This window comes from Talpa occidentalis, unplaced genomic scaffold, assembly GCF_014898055.3.
Source record: "Talpa occidentalis isolate TD23 unplaced genomic scaffold, MPIMG_talOcc4v2.1 talOcc4.8, whole genome shotgun sequence".
Taxonomy (NCBI): Eukaryota; Metazoa; Chordata; class Mammalia; order Eulipotyphla; family Talpidae; genus Talpa; species Talpa occidentalis.
The window spans coordinates 91124868-91149163 of record NW_023605194.1 but is presented as its reverse complement, the minus strand read 5'-3'; the positions used below and the strand labels follow the sequence as shown (position 1 = coordinate 91149163).

General features: G+C 35.0%; 1 protein-coding gene across 1 annotated transcript in view; it reads left to right on the top strand.

Annotated features, from left to right (window-relative positions):
* SPATA17 (spermatogenesis associated 17) overlaps positions 1 to 24296 on the top strand; it is a 135099-nt gene that overhangs the window by 41363 nt on the left and 69440 nt on the right. The window contains exon 6 of the mRNA XM_037497738.2: positions 17403 to 17526. Within this exon, the coding sequence (XP_037353635.1) occupies positions 17403 to 17526 (124 nt within the window). The remainder of the gene's footprint in view (positions 1 to 17402; positions 17527 to 24296) is intronic.

Here is a 24296-nt window from a genome sequence, read left to right as displayed (position 1 = left end):
ATTTACCCAAAGGACACAGAAACATCAATTCCAAAGAGCTCCTATACGCCTATGTTTATAGCAGCACTATTTACAATAGCTAAGCTTTGGAAACAACCCAAATGCCCAAAAATAGATGACTGGATCAAAAAGATGTGGTACATATACACCATGGAATATTACTCAGCATTCAAAAAAAATAAACACATGCAATTTACAGCAACATGGATGGAGCTGGAAGGGATCATGCTCAGAGAAATAAGCCAGAAAGAAAAAGAAAAATACCAGATGGTCTCACTCATAGCAGGAATCTAGAAAACTTAAATAAGGGACCAGGAAAAAGAATAACTATAAGAAAGAAAATATCAAGGAGGGGAAAGGAGAGATTGGGTCAAAATAAGGAGGTTGTAATTATATGGGGAATATAAAAATAAAATTTAAATTAAAAAAAAGTGATCTTTTTTTTTTTTTTTTTACCTTTTTCAATGTGTGATAGTTGAAGTCTACCAAGAAACTGATGGTAAGATGGAATTGAATCTGAAAAAGTTTATTGACAAGAAGAATTGGAAGAAGGTGGGGGAAAGCCTTCATTCCACAATACAAGTCCAACTTATGAAGAATAAAAGGAAGAAGGAAGGAAGATTGGGAGGAGACTGGGATTGCAGTATATTTTTAGGCAAGGCTGATGGGTGGCTCTCAAGCCAAAGTTACCCTTTGGAGGTGGCAGCAATTTTGCTAGACTGATCCTGTCTTAATACTCTACCATTTTCAGACCCTGAATGGAAGTGAACTGAGGGAGGTGTAGTCTTCATAAGAACATTTTTATGGATTCAGTACTACCCTGTTAAAGTCATTATAGCATGTCTTAGTTTTTTTTTTCCCTTCCTGAAGTTTTGACATTCTTTTGTTTTTTTAGATATGACTTTTTTTTTAAGGAAAGGCTTGTGAACTAAATAGGGAGTAGTAGATATACCAAAGGCAGACAAGCTTCAGAATTTTGACATTTATGGGCATTTTTCATCCATTTCTATGAGCAATCGGAGACCTTTTATTTCTGTGATATAGTCTTATATTATTTCAGTGATAATTTCTTCATTTCTGTTTTCTTATATTCTCTTTTCATATGTTTCTGATTTGTTGAATGTTAGACTTCCAGCAGTAACATGCTGTGTCTCTGAAGTTTTTCTGCCTCCTCCTTCACCCTGAGCCTTTGTCCTTCCATTCTGTTTTGTTGGGAGATTTATTTCCTAATCTAATACTACAATTTTTTATTTAAGCAATAATTTTAACATTTATGAACTATTTCTAGCATTTTCACCATTTCCTCTTTCATAGCATTCTTCTCTCATTTTATTTGTGAAACATTTAATATTATTCGCAAAATATTGGAGCAGTTATGGTGTTGGTAGGCAGCAGAACACACCTCAGGAGACTCAAGTAATGAGGCCTGAATAAGGGGAGTACGGCCTATTTGGCCACCAGACTGAACTTTCCAAATTGCCTTTTATTGTTGTTTCCCAATAAACCCATTTTGTAGGTGGCAAAAAAAAGAGAAATGAATAAAAGGATGATTTAGGAGTATGATCAGGGCTAAAAGATCAGCAAGGCAGAAATTTGCATCCAGTGACTAGCAAATATAGGATGTTGCTACCACAACAAGTTATAGACAATTTCTAGGAAGAAATGACATTAATGGTTACAGTGAGAACCAAGAAGTTTACAACCAACCATCCTTGGCTAGGACCTCTAGTTGTAGAAGAATGTGGCTACTGCCAGAGGTATATGGCACCAAAGGAAAAATAAATGAAGAAGAAATACCTCCAGCTTCTTCCTCCTGCATTCTCATCTTCTGTGAAAATGGACCCATCTGGAAACCGCCAATGGTCTCACATGTAGGCCTCAGCATTTTTAGTCAGGTGCAGAGCACAGATGGGTATAGAATGGATTGAGGGCGTGGTAAGTGGGAAATGATCAACACAGTTAATAATTTGAGTTCAGAGAGTAATTTTGACTCAGTCTCTGTTATTAGTTTCCTCTGGGGTGTCTTTCTTCCCTTAACTGGTTATCTTCCTCTTCTCTTCTATGTTGGAGTCTTGCCTCACGTGACTTGTGGTCCTTAGGTGTTTTGCTTATCTGTGAGCATGAAAAAATGATGTATCAATTCAAATGTCTACACACACAGGTGGATTTTATGGACTAGTAGGCTTCATTTGCTTTTAAAGTTATTGGACAAGTAGCTGACCCCTTTTCAGTTCTTAGCCTGTTGCTTTTATTTAATGTGCACAACATGTACATGAACTATGAGAAATTCTTTTAGAATTTCTTTTAGGCTATTTAGTTTCTTAAAGAAGAAATTTCTGATGGCCTATTGAAGACATAGATGCTCTAGTTACATTTGGGTGAAAGGTGTGAGAAAGGCCTTATGCTTCAAACCCAAAAGAACTATGCTCTGAGTCCTATGACTTTTCTCTCAGTATCTCTAGAGAGCATACCTTGCTCTCTCACTTCAGAGATCAAAAACTGGATGCTACCATTCTCTGCATATCTGTGTTCAAGAAACAAACTAAACTGGGCAACTGTTGTAGGTGTGTAGCCCAAGATTAAATTTGCTAAATCATGGCATAACTTATCTAGATTTTATGACCTCAAGAATTGTGTTATTTCCAGTATATTATGCTCTTTCCATGTACACACAATAGCTTAAATGATCAGAAGACATCAGGAGATAGAAGTGCCTCAGTTGAACAATATATGGCACATAGTTAAATTCCAAATGCTACTATTGATTGACAAAAAAAGGTCTGCATGCAGCAGAAAACAATCAGAGGTTCAGAAATCATAATGAATTTAAGGGGTTCAGGAATCATAATGAATTGGCTGAGACAAGAAAGTAGAAGTCTAAAGGAAGACATGATATTTGCATCAAATTTCAAACAACCAGCTTGTGCAACACATCTAAAAAGTGAAAAAATTAAGACAAATGGCTAGACTTAAGTTCAACATGAAAAATATATTTCCAGTAGTTGGAGCTATTCAATAATTATCGGCCTTGGGAGGTAGAAAACACTGATAGAAGGATTCATCTAAAATTAAGGACTTGTGGAGAAAAGATTTCTGCATTTGATGACAAACCAGGTTTCCAATTTCCCTCTCAATCCTGGACTATTTACTTAATATGGTAACAAATATATTTTAAAGACACAAAATCTATATATGTATTTACCACAAAACTCAGAGCACTTTGAATTCCATAAGGGTGCTAGGAAAGTTTAAATGGCATAATCTATGACATAAGTACTTCTCACGGTATTTGGTATAAAATTTTCATTTACCATGGCCAAGATGGATATAATAATGCATGTAAATCAAGATTTTGTGTATATGTTACACATGCATTATAATGATGTATTTATAACCTTTAAATCATAAAAAGCTAAAAGTGCTCTAACTCTTATGAAATTTCAAAAATATTTATACTACTAAAAGATATTATTGAAAAATGTTATATATTCCTGAAGTATCAAGGTGGCTTTGCGTTTGAATAGCTCAAGGAGGTTGGTTACCTTAGAGTTGATAAGACCTGCATAAATAACTGAATTGGTCTTTCAGAAATTTGGAGAAAAATGACTGATGGATTTACCATTAATGTGGCTATTATTCCAGTTTTAATATTATATTTAAGAGTTCTAAGATTAATTGACATGCTTGTAAAATGTTAACTTGGAAAAGGCAATAAGGTCTATTAAAATGCATTGCCAGTTCTTTTTAATATGTGTAGTGCTGATGAAATATGCCAGTTATGAGAACAACCTCGGGACTATTCAAGATCCCCAGAATGTGCTGCCGTACTGGACCAGACTGGGTGGTGTTTCCTTGGTTATTTGAAGTCCATACTCCATACACTTAACTCGGCATATTAAGAGCCAACTTTAAGTTCTTTGCCTGTTGCTGTTATTTTATTTCACGCGCACAACATACACGTGAATTTTGAGAAATTCTTTTAGATCTTAAAGTTCACGGTTCCTTTCTTTATGTTGAATTTCCTATTCAGCTCTCAGTGTTGGTGCCAATAATGATAGTCACAATCCAGACCTAACAGCTAGCTAACAGCTTGCTATTTTAAAATATTTATATCAATATTTGTGTTAATTGCTGTCTTTGTAATCTGCTCATTAGCATTTGTTTTCAAGATTAAAGTAAAAAGGCTTTAAAAGTGATTTTTATGAATATCCATCAAGTTTCTAGGAAACTCAATTCAAAAGACTGAGTTAACCTCGCCTCCTTATTATGGTTACTGTAGTCCTCAAGTCCTCTTCTGGCTGAAAGGCTTACAGATCCAACAAATGTGCTAGGCCAGTGACAAAGCTGAAGAATCTAGAGATGGACAGCATTCTGCATCTGGACACACAATGCTAGAGATTTCCAGTACTTCAGAATGGAAAACTTTTAATATGTTAAGCTACCCGGGCAGTACATTTCCAACTGTACTTTAGTTAACAAAGACATAGAGACAGGAAGAGAAATCAGCATGTCCTTACAGACGGGAAGCATGCACAGTCCTTAAAATTCAAAGCAGCAACCTAGAGTAAAAATCCTCAAACTAGTATTGGCATCTCCCCCCTGACCCCCCAACTTTGCTCACATGAATTCTCAGAAGTTTTACCAAATTCATTTTTTTAAAAGATTTATTTATTTTTATACAAGAACCAGGGTACAGGCCTGGTTCTTGCACGGGAGGGTGAAAGGATTCAGCAGAGACAGAGCAGGCAGACTGACGAAATACACTGCTGAGGGGAGCAGCGGGCGAGACAGGAGAGGTCTGCTTGCCATGTGGGTTGCTCCGAGGCCGGTGGGGATCGAACCGAAACTGCAGAGGCTGTGGACAGCTTCACAGCATTGCGCTCAACTGCCTACGCCACCAGCGAGGCCCTTATAACCTTTTAATATTAAATCCATCTGGAATCTATTTGTGATAAGGATTAAATCTGGAATTTTCCTTAAGATTTTTAAATGACTAACAAGTTATTCCAACAGTATTTATTAAATAATTCACTTCTCTCTTACTGCTAAGTGCCATCTTGTCACATACTAAATCCTGCTATGTAGTCAGTCTGTCTCTTGACTATCACGTTCATCTGACTTATTTACCTTTGGAATCCTGTAGAGTATTGCATCACCTAACTAACTGTACATTACTTTTTTCCCTCAGAAAAAGTTGTAACTATTTTTGCTTAATTTTCATCCAACTAAATTTTGAATTATGTTGGCAAATTTAAAAGAACATCAAACTGGGAATTTAAAATGGTTTTGAATTTGTAGAGTAGTATAGAAAAATATAGCATTTTCATAATTTGAGTTTTCCTATCAACCAGTGAAGTTTTTCTCTTCATTTGTGAGGATATTTTTTCAAAAGATTTATTTATTTATGCATACAAGAACTGGGGTACAGGTCAGAGGTGCAGGGGGTGAGAGGTTTCACCAGAGACAGAGTGGGGAACAGAACAGGCAGACCGACTGAAATACACTGCTGAGGGGAGCAGCAGGCGAGCCAGAAGAAGTCTGCTGCACCATATGGGTAGCACTCTGGATGGCCGGGGATCAAACTCTTGCTGTAGAGGTTGCGGACAGCTTCACAGTGCTGTTGTGTTTAACCCCTTGTGCCACCAGCGAGGCCCGTGTGGGTATTTTTTAAATGTCCATTAGTAAAATTTGTGACTTCTTCCTATTTTTGTGAATTCTACCTATTTCTTGTTAATTTCTAGGAATTTCACCTTCTTCCACTGTGTTTGCTTGTGGTATATTTCATTTCCCAAGTTATTATTTTTGCATGTAAGAAATCAAAATATTTTGAGAGTAATGTATCCCTTACTGAAATATCTCAGTGGGTCTCGGAATTCTCTTACCTTTTTTTTAGAGCTTACGTTACATACTGATGGTTGGTTTTCTTGTTCACTTACTCAACTATCTGGTGAGGGGAAGAGACACTAGCTGGAGCAGGGGCAGTGGTGCCCTTGTCACTGTCCTCCTAAGCACTGACTGACCTGTCCCTGAGTCGGGATCTGGTTCTGTTTATGCTGCTTGTGGACTGGTTTTCATTGCTCAGCTTACTTTAGTCAGCCCCTCTCGGGTTATTTTTCCCTTTTTCTTCCAGCCCACGTTTGCCCTCACATCTCAACTTAATCAAAGGTTCTGATCAACAAGAAAGAGAATTTACTTGGCTGCAAATTCTCTCCTTCAATTTTACATTCTCGTGACCATGAACCTCTAGTCCTTATTCCTCTTGGTTGGGTTTCTTACTAGGCTCTTCAAACTTGTTCCTTTATTTCTCATGTACAACACTAACTTGGTGCTTTAGAAGATTTCTCCGTACTTGTGGTTTAAAATTTAATGGAATATGATTGATTGTCTTCATTCATATTGCCAAATTCCATGTCTGAAGCTTTTCCTCTTTATTTTCTTCTAAGAGTTTAATAGTTGAGGATCACACATTTAAGTCTTCAATCCATTTTCAGTTAATGTTTGTATAAAGTGTGCTTAAATGTCCAAATTCATTCTTTTGTTTGTGGATCTCTAGTTTCCCCAATATCCTATGTTGAAGAAACTGTATGTTGAGTATGCTAGGAATTAATCTTTTAATCAAAGATAGCTATTGTCAAGCACATTATAAACTGCTAGCATGTATTGAGCACTTATTGTATACCAGACATTGTGCTAAGTCCTTTATACTCATTACCTCTTCAATTTTCACAACATAGAATATAGACAGTTGACTATTTCATAATTATTGGCTAAAATCAAATATAATTCATTCAGAATCAATATTAAGTTATTTCTATATTGATGTTCTGTGATACAACACATCCATCTACCTCTTAAAAGGTATTTGAAATATCAAGCATATTTGATATTTTAAAGTTAGTCAAGAATACTTTTTATGTTTACTAAGCAAATTATTTTAAGTTGATGAAAAATGAAATATTTTCCACTTCTTATATAGGAAATATATTTGAATCCTAAAAAAAAAAGCCTGTTTTGTAGATTCACTTGGTAGGTAAAGTGTCAGGTAGCTGCCATAAATGGGCTATTTTATTATTTTGTGTATTTTTATTATTCAAACAAATTAGCTTCAGTTTCATGATTTATCTGTTGTGAATCGGAACAGTTAACTAGGACAGAAGAAAAGGTGCAGTTCCATTAAACTCCAGCACATCACTGGCTGTCAGGTAAGCCTTGTTATGCTGTCCATCCTCATTTAACTATCCCACAAGATCTCTTAATGAAGTTAAGCCCCAAGTTCACTCCAATAATTCTGTGGCAAGAGTTTGTGCAATGTAACAATTCATCACTTGTCAGGAAGGCACTTTTAGTTTATACATTTAATAAGGGCATCCTCTAGCTTGGTTAATTAGAAGTGAACAGTTTGCATATTTACTAAATGCAGAGTGTCATTGCCACCACGGCCTATTGCCTACATGAATTATTTCTCTATCTGCAATAAACAGCTGGGTAATTATTACTGCCATAATCAGATAAATTCCCTCTGTAAGGCTTTTCTTACATGGCAATTCTTTGAACTCATCCAAAGCTGAACAAAATTTATGAACTCCAGCAGCGAGGCCACTTTTTCATATGATCATGCCCCTGTTCTCTGTTTCAAGGACATGAGTGGAGCACCACAGATATACTGTGTAAATAAGGAAAATAAATATGATTACCTAAAGATAGCATTTCCATACACCTTATTTAAAGGATATAATGTTCCTGTCTTGGCCAACTAAATGAGAACAGTTTGGTTTTTCCTAATTGTATCTAGATGGCAGGCCCCTGTTAGTCAGGGGTTGTCTAAGTCATAAAGAAAATATCACTTTAGTTTTCAAGAGCCGAATTAGTTTGTAATGTAAGCTATACATGTAACCATTTTCTGTAGAATCATTTTCTAGATGAAGGTACAAGAATTAGAGCAACTAATTTGGTAGAATTTAGATAACACCATGCCAGAAGGGCTAACTTAAAATACAACACATATCCTTCACGTTAAAGATTTTTTTTTCTCATTTTCTTGCACATTTCTTGTAAGAAGTGTCTTGTGGGACTTTGATCTCTAAGCTCAACTTACACTCCTACTTTTATCCTAATGCACATTTGTTATTGTACTGGCATATTTCAAAGCATTCATGTTTATCCTTGTAAGATATTAATTTTACTATTGCTCTAGTTTACCTTTTTAAAGCTACTTTTGACATGAGTTTTAATGTCACTATAGTTACCTTTACCTTTGCTTTATACATTTTTGTTATAAGATAACATTGATTGACAACACTGTATATAATTCAGAAATAGGATCTTGCCTTTTGTGATATATGCACACCACCACACCTACCAGCTGTACTGTGAGTAAAGCTATTTTTAAGTATTGCTGATTAAAAGCAAATTTATATAGCAGAAATCAGATTGAGGTAGGTGATGGATTAATAATATACATAATTTTTCAGTCAGACTTGAAGATGTATTAAAATTATTGAGAAACTGTAACTCTTGCTCAGAAATAATTTGTAATGCTATTCCATGGGTCAGTAGGTTCCCGCTTACCTGACCTTCTCAAAGGTGCAACAACACCCTCAGTCACTTTATTTTCTTCTCTCTAGTACCTTGGATTTTTTGACACTGGTCTCTATTCCCATTTTCTATGGTTTCTTTGCCATTGCCTTTATGTTCTTGTCTTTATTTGCCCAATATGGAATGTGATGTTTTCTCTCTGGTCTTTGTATTCTGTGTACTCTGGACAGTTTCTTCTGCCTCTGCTACCTCTGCTACAACTTGGAGTCAGTAATCCATAAATCTGAATATTCTCCAGCCTAGAACTTCTGATTTTGATATCCGTCTATTTAAAAACCTGCTAAAATTGCCCCTTGGAGGTTCAAAGATATCTCAAGTTAAGCATGTATACATATAAAATAATTATTTTCCCAAACTTCTTCTTCCTATCATGAAATGGACCATTTTCCATTTAAATGTCCAAGACAGTAACATGGATTATCAGGCTAAAAATCCTTTTCTTCAATCCACTTGCAATCAAGCCCTGTCTGTTCTTTTCCAAACTCTCTGCTCTCATTCGTCATCAATCTATCCTTCTAATGCTGCCTGAGGATTCTTGTAAAATATGGATCTGCTGTGTTTACTTCCTGTTAAGGGTCCCATGGTAAATGATGACTGGGAAGTACAAGAAGCATGTGAAATAGAAATACCGGGATTATATTTTAGAGTGTCTTCTTAACATGAGAATTAAGTAAACCCAAGATAAATATCTGCATTATATTTTAATGGTTATATTTAAAAGCAAGAATCATTGAGGAAAAAAAAAAAGCTACTAGTATGTATCTTATTTAAAACATTATCGTAGGTCCTCCCTGGTGGCGCAAGTGGTTAAGCACCGCACAATGAAGCAATGTGCAGCCTCTGCAGCACGAATTCAATCGCCGGCCAGGGAGAAAACAACATGGCGCAGCACACCTCTCCTGTCTCGCCTGCTGCTCCCCTCGGCAGTGTATTTCAGTCAGTCTGCCTCTTCTGTTCCCCTCTCTGTCTCTGGTGGATCCTCTCACTCCCTGCATCTCTGGCCTGTACCCCAGCTCTTGTGTGCATAAATAAATAAATCTTTAAAAACAAATAAATAAAATATTATTGTAGAATGGGAATTCCCAAATATATACCTAAGGAAAACAGAAATTTTTTGAAAAGAGGGGAATGTGTGCAGTGCTGTCATACTACAAATGCATCACATTATTTAAAACAATTTTTTCATCACCCCTTTACAATGCTTTCAGCTTTTCCCATCTCATTGCCTTTCTACTCCATCCTTTTCCTCTTTCAGGAGTCGCATTGTAGAGGATGGAGAAAGAAATTCACTCCAGTTTCTAGCTCTCTCCTTTCTACTACTCTTCTGTACTGTTTCTTATCCTGTCAAACAATAAATAGAATGAGATTCTGGTTAGTATTCATATGCAAGTGATTTCTAAGATCGATTTTAAAATAATTGATCAAAAAATAGACTCATTAGGTAATCTTCTGAAGTTACACGTGACATGCTGTTTTAAACTACACTGATATCACCCTCTGGCACATTATTGCTTTATGATGGCATCAAAATTTGTTTCACGATATCCCTGGTCTATGTTGAGGGGATGGCATGCAAAAACAGCAGCTATTGATTTTGCTTTGAAATGAAGTTAATCCACTTTCAATGGGAGAAAATATGTGTGTTTTGAGTAAACACAAAGTAAATAAGATCATGCAATTCTTTTCCTATAACATGGAAATTGTAGCCACCTCAACTCTGAAATTGACCTCAAATATTCAGTAGTGTGGTGCTCATCCCCCACAGTTGAATCATTGTGCAAAGGAGAATAAGATGTGCCTTTATCTACCTGGATGCAGGAAAGCCCCCATGCTGTGTCTCCATCTGTAAAGTCATTGCATTTCACCAAGAAGAACAGGAACCTTGTCAATAATACCCTGCCCTGTACCAACCTCAGAGCAGTGTGGTGAGGATGAATTAATGTCTACGAAGCACCTGGAGCTCCTGAGATAGTATGCTATGTAAATACTTTTTTATTGTGCCTATTGTATGTAGCTCAATGTCACTCAATATTTGGACAGCATATATGTTACTTAAATTTTATTTCCTTTTGCAGACTCTCTTCAGAATAGTAAAAAAGAAACAATTTTATAGTGAAATATGTGCATATTTTTACAAAGACTATGATACAAAAATCTCTCTTCAACTCAGTTTATTCAAGAGGCAGAAGAAAAAAAATAGATTTTCATGAATGATCTTTGAATGGAGCCTTATTGCTTTTTAAATTCATGCAAAGTAGGTAAATGAAATAATGGAGCAATTGGTTGATCCCTCTTTATGATCAGAGTGAAGTCATGGCATTGTAATTTTATAACATCAGCCATTATCTGCTTTCTCACTTTTTTCATTCTCAAAATATCTTGTCTATAGAGCACAAATTTGCTAGCATTTCCTGTAGAGAGGCCATTCACCCTTGGTTAAGAAACCTTTCTTCTGCTCTAAAGCACATTTCTCCCCTTTGCAGTTGATGGCCCACATCTACTGAAGAGAATTAGAGCCTCATCCAGCCTTTTGTCATTTCACTCCCCTCAGACCCAGTTCTCTTGAATGCAGATCCTACCGCTCAGATCCCAGATTCCTTCCTAAGCCTTTTCTCATCCCTCCCATCAGAAGGGGACTCGCTGAATTCAGCCTGTGTAGCTCTTCTAGACTCACTCTGTCTACAGTCCAGTTAGTTCTCAGCTATTTTATTTGCACGCTACTTGTAGGTGGCAACGGGGCCTTCACATTTCGATGTTCCCTGTGCTATTTGAAACACACTTGGGGCTGCCTGCCTGAATAAGCAGATGAGTGGTAATTTTCGTTATGATGAGAACCTGTACAATAACTTAGACATTTTGAAGAGAAATTGTTCTCTACTACAACAAACGAAGGAGGCTCAAGATTAAAAGTCCATATAAGAAAGGGCTTTTCGGAATGTTTCCAACATGTTCACAAGTCTCTACTCCCAGTTTTGAAGTGGAGAGTGAAATTCAGGAGCAACCTGAGTACTTGAATGTTAATGACTCTGTGCTGCTAAAGAACTTTATTTTCAACTCCATTTTTCCTTTGTAAAGGCTGCCCTAATGAAATCTTCAGCACTTGTAGATCGTTGCAGGACTAGGTAGACAGGCAGATAAAATAATGGTTTAAATGATTGAATTAACTGCAAATGAAGCTTTTATTTCTAATGTAAATGTTGTGAGTATCTTAGTAATTTCCATATAATCTTTTCTATGGTTTTGTCAGTCTCAATTTTCTTTGAGGGGATGTCACACACCAAGTGCAAGCACATAATTGGCTTTATTTGTGGTTAGTATTTTTATTTCTATTTTAGACAGCCTCTTTTTTCTTTTATTGTCTACTTATTTGGTTAAATTAAAATGGATATATTGAGAGCAGAAAATTGATAGATAAAATGAAAGTGTATTCAATACATTAAACTTAAGTACTTTCATGCCATAATACACCACAGCAGAAACTAATGCTATTCAGCTATTTTTATTTTGAAGTCTTTTTACAACAGAATCACATCAATGACTTAACTGAAAACAAAAGAGTAAGAACTCCAGAGAATTGTTTAAATACACTTTCTTAACATTATTTTTTTCTTAAAGATGGTGCCAATGATGTCATTGTGCTTTTATTTGAGAAATTATGTAACATTATTAGCACTTCCCTCGAAAATCTTGGGCATTTATGTTTTTAAAACAATGTACTTTTTTTTAATGTTCTGCAAAATCATAATTTCTGTGAGAGTATGGTGATGTTTGTTTCCTGTCTCCTTTGCAGTACTTCATAGTGCTTTAGCTAACATGGTGATATGCAGATTAACATTATTAACTGAATGAATTGTGTTTCTCCATGCCATACATTACAGTGTTCATAGTTTTTATTACCAAAGGCTGGTGCTTCTCAAACTTCAACAGGCAGAAGATAGCTTTAAGGTCCCTTCCCCAGAATCTCTGGTATAGTTGTTTGGGGTAAAGCTATCTTGGCTGTTTCAGGGATACATTGAAAACCAAGGTCCTAGACAGAGAACCAACTTCTGGTGCAACCCCAGTTCCCAAGAGAGACTTTGTGTGGCTTCTCCCTCCTCCAGTTAAACCCCAACAAGTGATGGAATGTGTCAGTAGGCTGAGAACTAGTTCAGAAGACCACTGAGTTAATACCAGATATTAGACCACCTCTTTTGGCTGGTGGGGGGACATGTCAACATATAAACCTTAATCTTGACCTTAAAGACCTTAGCACATAGTAGGGGGAGTAGAAGAAATAGGTTATAAAGACAGCTATAATATATTGCTGACTTAATAGACACATAAAAGAGAAGTAAAGCATGAGAATAGGAGCATCTGGAGATTATTTTTAAGGGCATCTGTGAAGTCTTTTTAGAGATGGGGAGTAGAGATTTTTGTTTCTTTATTCTACATTAAAAAGAACACAAACATTATAGAAAGATTTTTTTAGTATTATATTTTGAAACAAGTAAGAAAGTCAAACCAAATGGCTGAATAAATAGCTCCCTTCTGAATGGCTTAGTTGGCCATGTTAGTAATTTTTATTATGTTAAAGTATTGCATGAAATCTGCTAAAAAATGTTGAACTCTGAATAATTTTCATCACTATTATTTAGAAGGGGATAATTCTCAAATTTTAATTATGAGTTTGGGGATTTTTCATCCTATATATAGTCTTTGTGAAAGAAATTAATTTTGAGCAGAGTGCTTTTTTTCTCATATTACTTTATGGAAATATATCATTTTCGTTCTGTGGCTCAGAGACTGGAGAAGGTGAAGGGCATCAGAGGTCTAGTCCATCTCAGGAAGCTCTGAGATTTGGATGGGCCTTTAGAGTCACCCCACACTGAGCAATGAGTCTGGGCCTGGGTGTTCCTTTAGATGCAGGCTAGGTGGGGAAGGTGACAAAACCTGGGGTGAGTAGAACAGCTGATTTTCTCAAGTGAAATACAGCTATGTGCTGTCAACCCCAGATACTCGGGGGAAACTGGAGGTTGGCCGCGCTTGTCCTGCAGGGAAGAATGGGCTCTGTGCTACAGAGAGGAATGAAGTTAGATGCTTGTCCTACAGGGAGGTATGGTGTCCGATGAGCTCCTGCAGCCCTGACTACCTCTGCATATAAGGCTTCAGAGCCACTCCCTGTAGCGCAGCAGGTAGGTGTGCTGTGATGGGTCACACAGATTTTCTCCAGGTTGGCAGTATGTGGAGGACAGGAGACAGGGAACTTTATTTGCCTAATTCTCTTACATTTCCATTCCCACTGGCTGAGGTGTGCCCCATGCTTCATGCCTCTTAGGAAGACAGCTTCTACTCTCAGCATTGTGGAATTTCATCCACAAGTGCATCCTGATGGAGAAAGGGAAAGGGAATCCCTGAGGGAAGCTAAGAAAGTACAATATTCATCTCCAGTTGAGCAGACAGTCATGTCACCTGGTTCCTGGCTCAGAGAAAACATTCAAAGGGCAGCTCCCATTGCTGGAGAACCTTGCTGTGCAGCCACTACTCGAGTTCTTTATATCAATTGATTTAACTGATCCTCACAATAGCTTGATGGAGGCAATGCTACAACTAATATAATTGCATTTCACAGAGGAGGATTTTGAAACTCAGTAATTAAACAGCCATTCACTAGCACAGTAAATTTGATAAACCTGGTCTCATTTCAGAGTCTGTTTTGTTAACCTCTCCACTCTATTGCCTCTAAGAGGCTATTATTAATTTTATTATTGCTGTCATTATTAGAATGTGTAAATATTTTATTATCAATATAGATAATACTAGCAAAATATATTAATGATATGCAAAGCTTTACCTATTAAAAAAAAAAAAAGGATGCTTTAGCTATATGCAAACCCATGCAGAAAGTGTTGCGGCTTACCCAAATTTCTTTCACTAGGTTGCAGATGACAGGATCATAAGATTAAAGAAAATATGTGTGGCTAATTCAACAGAAATATCTCCTGCATAATATTTCCTATATCACAATAACTCCTGTAGAGAATCTGCAGATCTAGGGATTCTAATTCCATTTCTCCCACTAGCTGATTTGTTATTCAATGCAATCACTTCATGTGTACATGTGTTCCCATATTTGTAAAATGGGGTGATTAGTAATACTTATCTCATATACATTGCAGAAATCTTTATTTTTTGGAAGTTAGAAATAAGGGAGTATTCCTGAAATGAAAAAAAAAAAACATACACATACACACACACACACACACACACACATACACACACACATTAAAAACAACCTGAAATCATTGGAGAAAAAAATTTAGGTTTTTAAAAATACTATATTTTAAAAGTCCCTGGATAAATATAGATACTATATTTTATAATTTTGTAGGGTCTCCTAGTTATAGTGGTTCCCATCATTTAACCTTTAATGAAATCATAATTTTTTATTGCATCCTTTACATGGCACCATATCTTCATCTTTATTGATGTAACAAAAACTTGTATATCAAGATAAATAATTTATTCAGCTCTTCCTACTTGGTCATTTAACAAAGAGTAGTTGACATAAATATAACTGTGGTGTTCAATATGTCAGAGAGTGTTCAACACTATCTTGTATGGCAATAAATCAATTAGGAGTGTAAGATTGATTTTTTCAATAATTGTATAAATTTATTAAATTAATTACTTTTGTGATTTGTGATAACCCCAGATCAGTTTTTCTAGTGTTCTGGCAAGTTTCTTGAATTTATTCCTTGGGCTTCCCAGTTCTTTCTGGGCTTATTGTGTGTTTTCTTTGTATAGCAGCACTGACATTCTTTAACATATCTCTCACTCTCAGCTCTCCTTGTCAAACTCCCCAAGTACACACTGTTTTATTTTGTATTTCCATATCCAGAAGATATACAGCTTTCACTACTTCAGATAATTTGCATTTTTTATTTTGTATCCAAGCCCTATGTACTTTTTACCTGTACATGTATGCAGCTCATTATATTAGGTCCTTTTTTTCTTTTTAATATAAGGTGTCTTCCTATTTATCTACTAAATAATCTATAGAGCATCAACTTCTCTTTTTATTTATTTATTTATTTTTGCAATTGCTCAGAAAAATACCATCTTTATCTTTGGATAGACATACAATTGGTTACATGCATAGCTGAGTAATTATCCTTATAGTGGCAGTTCATTGGCTATTTTAAATTATCTTTTAAGATAATAAGACTTTTAAGATAATTATAGAGACTTTTTCATAGAATGACAAAAATAAAGATTAAAATTAATACTCTTTTCATTTTTTAATGTAACACACGATTATTATTTTTTCCTAGAAAAATTCACATTTATTCATATGTAACTGCCTTGAAATTTGTACCTTAAGGACAAAGAAAGGTCACCAATCCCTCTAACTCCTGGTTCTTTGTCAAAAATGGACACAGTTAATGAGGTTTGTTTGGTACAGAACAAATTCTCAGACACAGATAGAGATCCTTTCAATGGAAACAAATTTGTTTGGCTTTACCAGGTTACTTAGCGATTAATAATAGCCTTGAGATGCAGGTCAGAAAGGTCACTGTACCAGCTTGCCAACACAATCTAAATGTGCAGCTAGCCCGGCTCTGTGCAGGGGAGCGAAAGACCCCAAATACTATGCATAAAGAAAAACGGGCTATTTTCTGACTCCTTTTTTCATATTAATAAGCAATTTTCAAGAGAAGGATCGCAAAATGAGGGCCATGCCACTCCAAGTAATTCATTTATTTTGCAATTTAATCTTATGTTGAAAAAAATTGCTCTGCTGCGATAGCATAGCATGGTGATTTTTAAACGTCAGTGTGTTTCGTAAGTAACCTTGTATGAAGTATTGTATGAGGACCCTGTAACAGAAAATTGCAACAGAAATATTTCTAGACATTGAAGTAGACATGCGAATCTTTTTTTTTTTTTTTTAATTTTTGGTATTCCCCTCTCTGCTTTTCCCTGATATCTCTGCGGTCAGTGCTCAGATGATTTATTTAAAATTTTGCTTATGGAACTAGACACTGTGTTACTTATGTATTTTTCAAGAAGAACAAAGTACAATTAAAAACATTATTTTAACACAAACAGGTAAATTACTTCTATAACAATAATGGATTTACTTCTCCATAGTTGTTATATTTGACAGGTATTTTCATATATTATGTTTTAAAATATTTTTTTGTTTTAAGTTTTTGAGATACACATAGATGGTGAAAACTTTTGTTATTTTAATGGGATTGTTTGTACTTAGAAAGTCATGAGCCTATTCGTCTAATTTATCTTTTATTCTAATTTATTATAAAACTGGACACAGGGTCAGCCTTGCAAGTATAGGATAATATCTATAACCTTGTTGTTATTATTTAAAAATGTTACCTGAAGTAAACTTACAATAAAACCAGTATATGTGTAAAAAAAAGTTAGAGCTTTGTAAATACGAAAATAAAATGAAAGGAAATCAGTAGCTTAGAGGTTTTCTTATACCTTTAAGTCTGTTCAGAATCATTCATTTTCAACCAAAGAAATTGTCACTTCCTTTGCATTTGATATATTTGCTCAGCTATTGAATTAATTATAATATGTAGGTATTTGACTGTTAACATTTAACCACTGAACATTCACTTCAATGCTTTTAAGGATTTCGAGGATTCACGGTGAACGCGCAGGTAAGACAGATTACACTACTGATTTTGATGGATGTGGGTGATGGTTGCCCCTCAAAAACTTATTTGATTATTGTCAGTGAAAGAATTAAAATGTTAGCAGATTTTTAGTCCCATAAATAACTGCTGGCTGTTATGGTGCAGGGAGGCACTGGAGGAGTTTGCAGAGATGAGAGAGAGAGAAGAAAAGAAGGCCAACCTCGAAAGGGAAGAGAAGAAAAGCGCTCACCAAGCCCGAAAGATGCATCACCTGCTCAGCACAAAGCAGGTTGGTCTACCTGTCCCTGACAGCTCCCGTAAGCCACTTGGGCCTCCAGCCTGACAGAGATAAACTAGCAGGCTGAATGGGACATGACTTGTTGAAAAGATATCACAAAGACACTACTTCGAGTTCAATTCCAGGCGGCTGTGAGGTGTGTGCAGCCCCAGGACTGTCTGTGACAGCAGCTTGCAGAGGCAGCCGCTGCCTGGCTGGCTGAAAGATCCCAGTCAGCAAAGTGATCTGCCTCTGTGATAACACAACACAAAGGGCATAACCTCCCTTTCAAAACCCATTCTGAGTGGCTCATGGTTGTGTTGTGAATTGATCAAAAAATCAGAAGTTATTAAGCTGAGGTCTCTTTCCTGTTTTCTCTTTTAATTGGGCTAATGTTAACATTTAAAGCCTTCTTAAAAGCGCTCTCTAAATGTTGAGGCAAGTTTGCAGGTATAGCTTTTCACAAAACTGCCTCAGCCATGACATCGTCCTACAGGGTCACAAATGTGGAATTTGGAATACATAGAAGTTTATCTTCTTTTATGAGCCAAAATTTCAGTATCTCAGCTCTTGTCATGGATGCTAAGAAAAAATAGATTGCATATAGGATATTTTGCTCACAAAGAAATATAGTTACAAAAAAGTATGAATTTGGAGGCTCAGGTATGTTTTGTTGCCTCGGTTTAGAAGAAAGTAGCAATGTCTGGGCTTTTATTTTTTTCTCAGGGACTTTCAAGTGCTGTCACCTAGTTCTAGCCAGAGTCACAGTCAGATACCTTCAGATCAGACAGGATTCTCAAGTCTCGTTGACTGAATGTTGTTCTTAGAGGCATCCAAATTCAAAGCCATAGTAAGTATGAGATGGTCGTATTTAGATTACAGACGCCTGCACCTGTACCTCCTGTGTGTTTGTGTAAAACATAGCACTGTCATAACTGATGGCTATCTTAGTATTTACTTGGTTTTGGATACCTAAGTCATTTGCAGACAAGGAAACTGAATCAGATAATTATGTGACTGTTTATAGACATAGAGCTGGTCATAGTAGACTTTGTCCTAAAACCAAATTCGTTTGTTATGCTTTTGTCTTTTGACTCTAAACACATCAGCAATAATTTAAAGATAATAATTGAAATAAAAAAAGGCATTTTTACTTTCTATGATACAATCCATAGCAGTATAAAAATTATAGATGTATGATTGGTGGATTGCATTAAAAATATAGAATTCTAAATCAACTATTATTTTCAGCAAAGTATTTTTATTACATTTAGTTTTTAGTAATTTCAATTTTGATGAAATTATATTTTCTTTAACTCTTTAAGTCTGATAATTCTCGGGTAGTATTATTTCTATTGATAACCCTGATGCCTCTTTATACTTTGAATTTTCTTACATCTGAGTTCAAATTGTGCTATTTTTACATATGATAAATACTGTAATAGAGAAAAATTCTAAAAGTGGGGAAATCAGATTAATTGAAACATTTGTTATTTCTGTTTTATGCAGGGTTATCTATATATTAGATAACCCATATATTAGATAACCCATACTTCATATTAAGTATGAAGTGAAACAATTTATGGGGAGTCCATAAAGACTTAGTCATTTTACTGTAAAAATAATATGATACAAAAAATCCATGTTGTTTTTTCCATGTACTAGAGAGACTCTTTTGATGCATTATTTCTTCAACTCTTTTGAGTTCCTTTACTTTTAAAATTAACTACCTGGCTTAGCAAATCATTTCACACACTTGACTACATGACTTGACTCATGAATCTTAATAAATTTTCAAATAATATTACCGCCGTTGTGTGTTAGGGATGTTCATGTTAACAAATGCAAGTTGTCAGCATTCTATCTCATTTTTCTTCTTGTTTGTGTCATCCCAGCTGCTGGAATTCCAATGAACATCAACTTTCGTTGACTGTTCTCTAGAAATCCCCAGTGTCCAATAATATGGTTCTTTTTTGAGGTGCTGTGTACAGTCGAATGAGTACAGTCTGCATCATCAGACAAGTGACACCCACGCTCTCCCACTGGAATAAGATATCAGGAGATGAGCAAGAATTTCATGGGCTTGTTTCACTCTGGACCTTGAAAGGATATGTTGAGAATTAAATGTAATATATTTAAAATAGTGTTAGGCCCTTTGAGATAATTCAGTAGATGATAATAATCATATTATTCAAATTTAACTTGTCAGGAATAAACTATAATTCTGCACTTTCATTTTCTTCTGTTTGTCTTAGTTGCTGGAAGCATTTACTTTCTTATTTCCTTTCTTTGTGTCCTTTTAGTTATTAATGAAAAGTAGTTAGAAATCTTTATAGTGGTATTCCTCACCCCACCCCAATCTGAGGGCAATACAGAGAGAATTATGTTCTCAAATAACCTCCCTTGGAGAGGAATGTTATAAAAATGTCAGGGATTTATATTTGGATCTGGCAGGTTGGTATGCCTTGTCACTATGATCTTAATATTTGTTGTCTAGTAACTAGTTGATAAAGGACAGCTCTCTGTACCCTTGGAGAGACTTTTGTTCCCAAGACAAACTTTTTTGCGGGATTGCCATGAAAGAGTCATGATATCTGTTTGCTTTGGTGAGGGGATTAGTTGTGCTAACTGGATAGTATGGAAATGTTAAAATTTTATCCCACAAACCCCCTAGATTTGCCTCACTTAGCTTTAAATCAGTTTTTATCATCATATAAAATAGTTCAATTTTAAAACTGATACTGAAAATCACAATTACAAATCACCTTACCTTAAACAAATATATACATCACTTAGATTTAATAGAACAACCATAAATATTATCATTGAGATTCATCAGTTAATTACTCTAATTAATTTTTGAATAACTGCAATTTCTCTCATGCTGTGCTAGGGCTAGAACATACAAATATATCCTATGTGATCCTTATACATAAGGAACATATTTGGCTGATTTATAGCTAATGACAATCAACTTTTTTAAAGTAGAAGGAAATTCCCAACTCGTCCATTACAGCTTATATAATTTTCACAAAAATGAGAACCATTTATGTTTATGATTTTACTGAGACCATTTGCTACTCATTTATTTTAATAAATAATGTTCAAGAAGGAAGATGCAGAGAATCAAAAACATACTTCATTCTGAATGTTGTTACTGACTTTCTCAGCATGACTTGGTTTTCAGGGAGAAATTAAGGCACAAATTTAAAAATGTTCTTCAGTGTGATGCTTACAGATTAATTTCATTGCTTATTTTAAGACTTGTCTCAAATTACATTAAATACACATGTAAGTAAAAAATAAAGGGAAATATGAAACTGAATATTTTGAAAGACCTGCATTCTGTGTTAAATGTAGATATTTGAAAATATACTGCAAATCATTTTCATAAGGAATAAATCAGGATAGGGAAAGTTTTGCTAACTTGCTTAAAAGGATTAATCATAGTAGCATTTTTAGCAAATAGGGAAACATCATTTTATTTGTAATTTCAAAAGTTTAGGAATATATTAATGTAGTGTATAAAATACCAATTTTTATATTAAATTTGTGTAGTTCTAATATAGCTTAACTTAGGTGAGAAGAAATAAATCATTAATTTGGACAAATGAATGCTTCAGAAAAGGTAAGGAATTTTATAATCCAAAAATGAACCTGGGATTTAGGTATAGCTAACAAATGAAATCCTTTGTGTCATTTAATGTGCTAAAAGTTTTAGGGTGTTTATGCCAATAATCACACTAACCACATACTTTTAAAATTAGTTTTAAGCCTATTTTTAGTCCAAATCAAATGTATTTCTTAAAGTAGTTCTAGATTCTGTTAGCAGTTTTGAGTCACAATCTCATCTTTATGCAAGCTAATATGTTAGTGCTAATAGGAATTATACAAGTAAATAACTAATATTGCAATGAGTGAATTAATAGACCCCTCAGGGTTTTATTAATTAAAAAGTTCAAGTCATACTAAAGCACCTTTAGTATACGTTTATTTCAATCAGAAAGCTGAACATGGTAACTTATTTGCATAAATAATCAATCACCATTTACTAGTAGTAATAAGGTTAATTTGTTGCTACAGACATAATAGCATTAGTCAATTATATTTCCCAGAAAATACTATTTGTTATGCACCCCATCACCAGTAAAACAGGATTGGGTTTAGTTCCCTTATTAAATGAACACATCAAAAAATCTTTGTCCCTATAAAAGTTTTACGAAAAGAAGGCTAATTTTACTTGATTTGAATAAGTAAAATGCAAACATTGCCTCCATTTATAAATTTAATTTATCTCTCCGCAAAGATTGATTATTTAATAAAGTTATTTATTTTGATTCAGTAGCCAGTCAAAGTAAATCTAAGGCACACAGGACATATTTCCTTTGAAGAAAATCTCATTTGCAGATTTGTTTTCTTCCAAATAAACAGACTTTCATTCCTTTGCCCTTTTTCTAAGGTAATAAATTATGTTGTCTGCTCCACCTACTGGTGGATACGTGCAAAGGACTGATGATAGATTCATTACCACATGAAGCATCTAACATATTCTATGTTCTGGAATTTTTAAGGATCTTCCTGCAGATCAACAAAGTTACAATTACACATTTAAAGCTCAAGCCACAGATCATAAAAAGTTAATGTTTAATGTGTAGAATTAAATACATTAACAATTTCCTGATGAGTATTACCCTGTTTTTAATATGCTAATAAAAGGAAAAAATAAGGACAAAATATATTAATAACTCAGTATATTCTAACTATGCATATTTTAATTTAAATGTGGCACTTAATAGTTTATAAATATCAAGGTAAAACTAAAATGAAAATTTATAAATTGAAATAAAGCATGTATAAATATTTTATGGAAATTATTTTCATGCTATTTATGTAATAGGTTGATAATGTTTTTCCTTTTGTGGGTAGTGAAATTTTTATATTGGCACTGAGAAAAAAATTTCAGTTATTTATGATTCCTTACAAATCTGATTATTATTAATAAAACTATTTTGAGTTGCTTTTTTTTTTAAACAAATGGTTTCATCTACCTTTTTTAAAAAAATCATGTCCCATCAATCTATATACAAAAAGTAAATTTAAGAAGTCTGTTGATATAAAGAGCATAGTTATGAGCAGATTTTGTAAATTGAAGAACATGCATTAACTAAGAAATACAGTAAGTTCCCCAACTCATTTATCGCTTTCAACTCTGTCTTCCAGAATCATAACTGGAGAGATTCTATAGTTGACATGTATGAAGTACTCTATGTGTGATTTCTCACTTTTGATCTGAGGAGATTAAGTGACGGAATTATGGTGGCCTTTCTTTGTGTATGTGAGGGGCGTTTGTGTGGGGGGGTGCCTTCTGAAAGTGTCTGTGGAGAGCCTTTTCACAAGCATCATCCTGAAGAAGTGGTATAACACAGCAGCGCTTGGGAAACTCCATTGTGATAGTAAGTCTTACCCCTGACAAGACTCTCTGGAATATACTTATCTCTGAACTACTTCTTTGACTTTAAAACATTAACTTGGTTTCTTCCTACTTTCTAGGGTTCTAGGTCTGTTCTCTTCTTTTCTTCTTCTCTCTCTGATATTTTCATGACACGCACATGAAGGAAGGTGTAGGCTGTTCACAGAACCTTCCCAGGCACTGAGCTGACTCTTGCGTTTATGACAAAGCCTGATCTGGGGCATTCTTGTAACTCCTTTCTTCAACTTTCTGCCTTTTTTTTAGACTAGTCCTTATTTTGAACAATGATTTTAAACTATTCTCAGCCATGTAATGTTTTAGTTTTTTTTCCCCCCTATAAACCATTGTGCCTTTCATTTTCTGTCTAAAATCACCAATGTCTTTTAATTCCTCCTTTCAAGTGTCTGTCACATCAATTCTACTACATGGGACCAGGGACAGTTTCATGTGTGGTGGGGCCTGAAACTTATGCAATTTGGAATCCACCTTTAGATGAAAATACATAAAGTTGCAAATGCAAGAGGTGAATATTATTTATAGTGAGAAAAAAAAAACACTTCAAACACATTTCAAAATTTAGCAGTCTGAAAATACCACAACTGAAAAATCTGAAAATATACCTGTGCTTTTATTACCTGCCTGAGAGCTGTGTAATACTTGTTCTCCATTTTTTTAAGCTTCATAATCTTTGATTGCTTCTCTATTCCCAAAGTGAGAAGAGAAAGTTCATCTACTCTTTTCCTTGGAATATTGATCTAAATTTTTCATGACTAAATAAAAAGATAAAGGATATATTTCTATTGGCATGTGCTGCATTAGCAAATGTGTTTCTTAGAGGAGTATAAGATGGGAACCAAACTATTTCTAATTTACCTGTCTGAGTTTCAGAATCCTTTTCCATAATCTCGCTTCTGGCACATTTCAAACCCAAATTCTCCATGACCCACACACATGCAGCACACTGTCCAGTTTTTGTATTCAATGCAGCCTCTAGCCCTGCACCTCAATTCCTGATACCTGGTGTGTCTGCCTGGTGGGAACTTACCCTTGCAGTGGGATTGCTAACTAGTTTTATTGTATTTGGAAGTAACAGGACATACCACTTAAACAGATCCAATTAGACCCAAAGTTAATACCTCAGTTGTTTCCTCATTTAATCTCTGTCATGCTCACAGTTACTATTGGGTCACCCAATCCAAATACCACAGAGGATAAGCCAGAGTGTAAAGAAACAGTGGAACTGAATACCTCATTTTTGCAAATATACAAAAATCATAGCGATGTTGACACATTGCCAGGGCCGCTCCCTTCC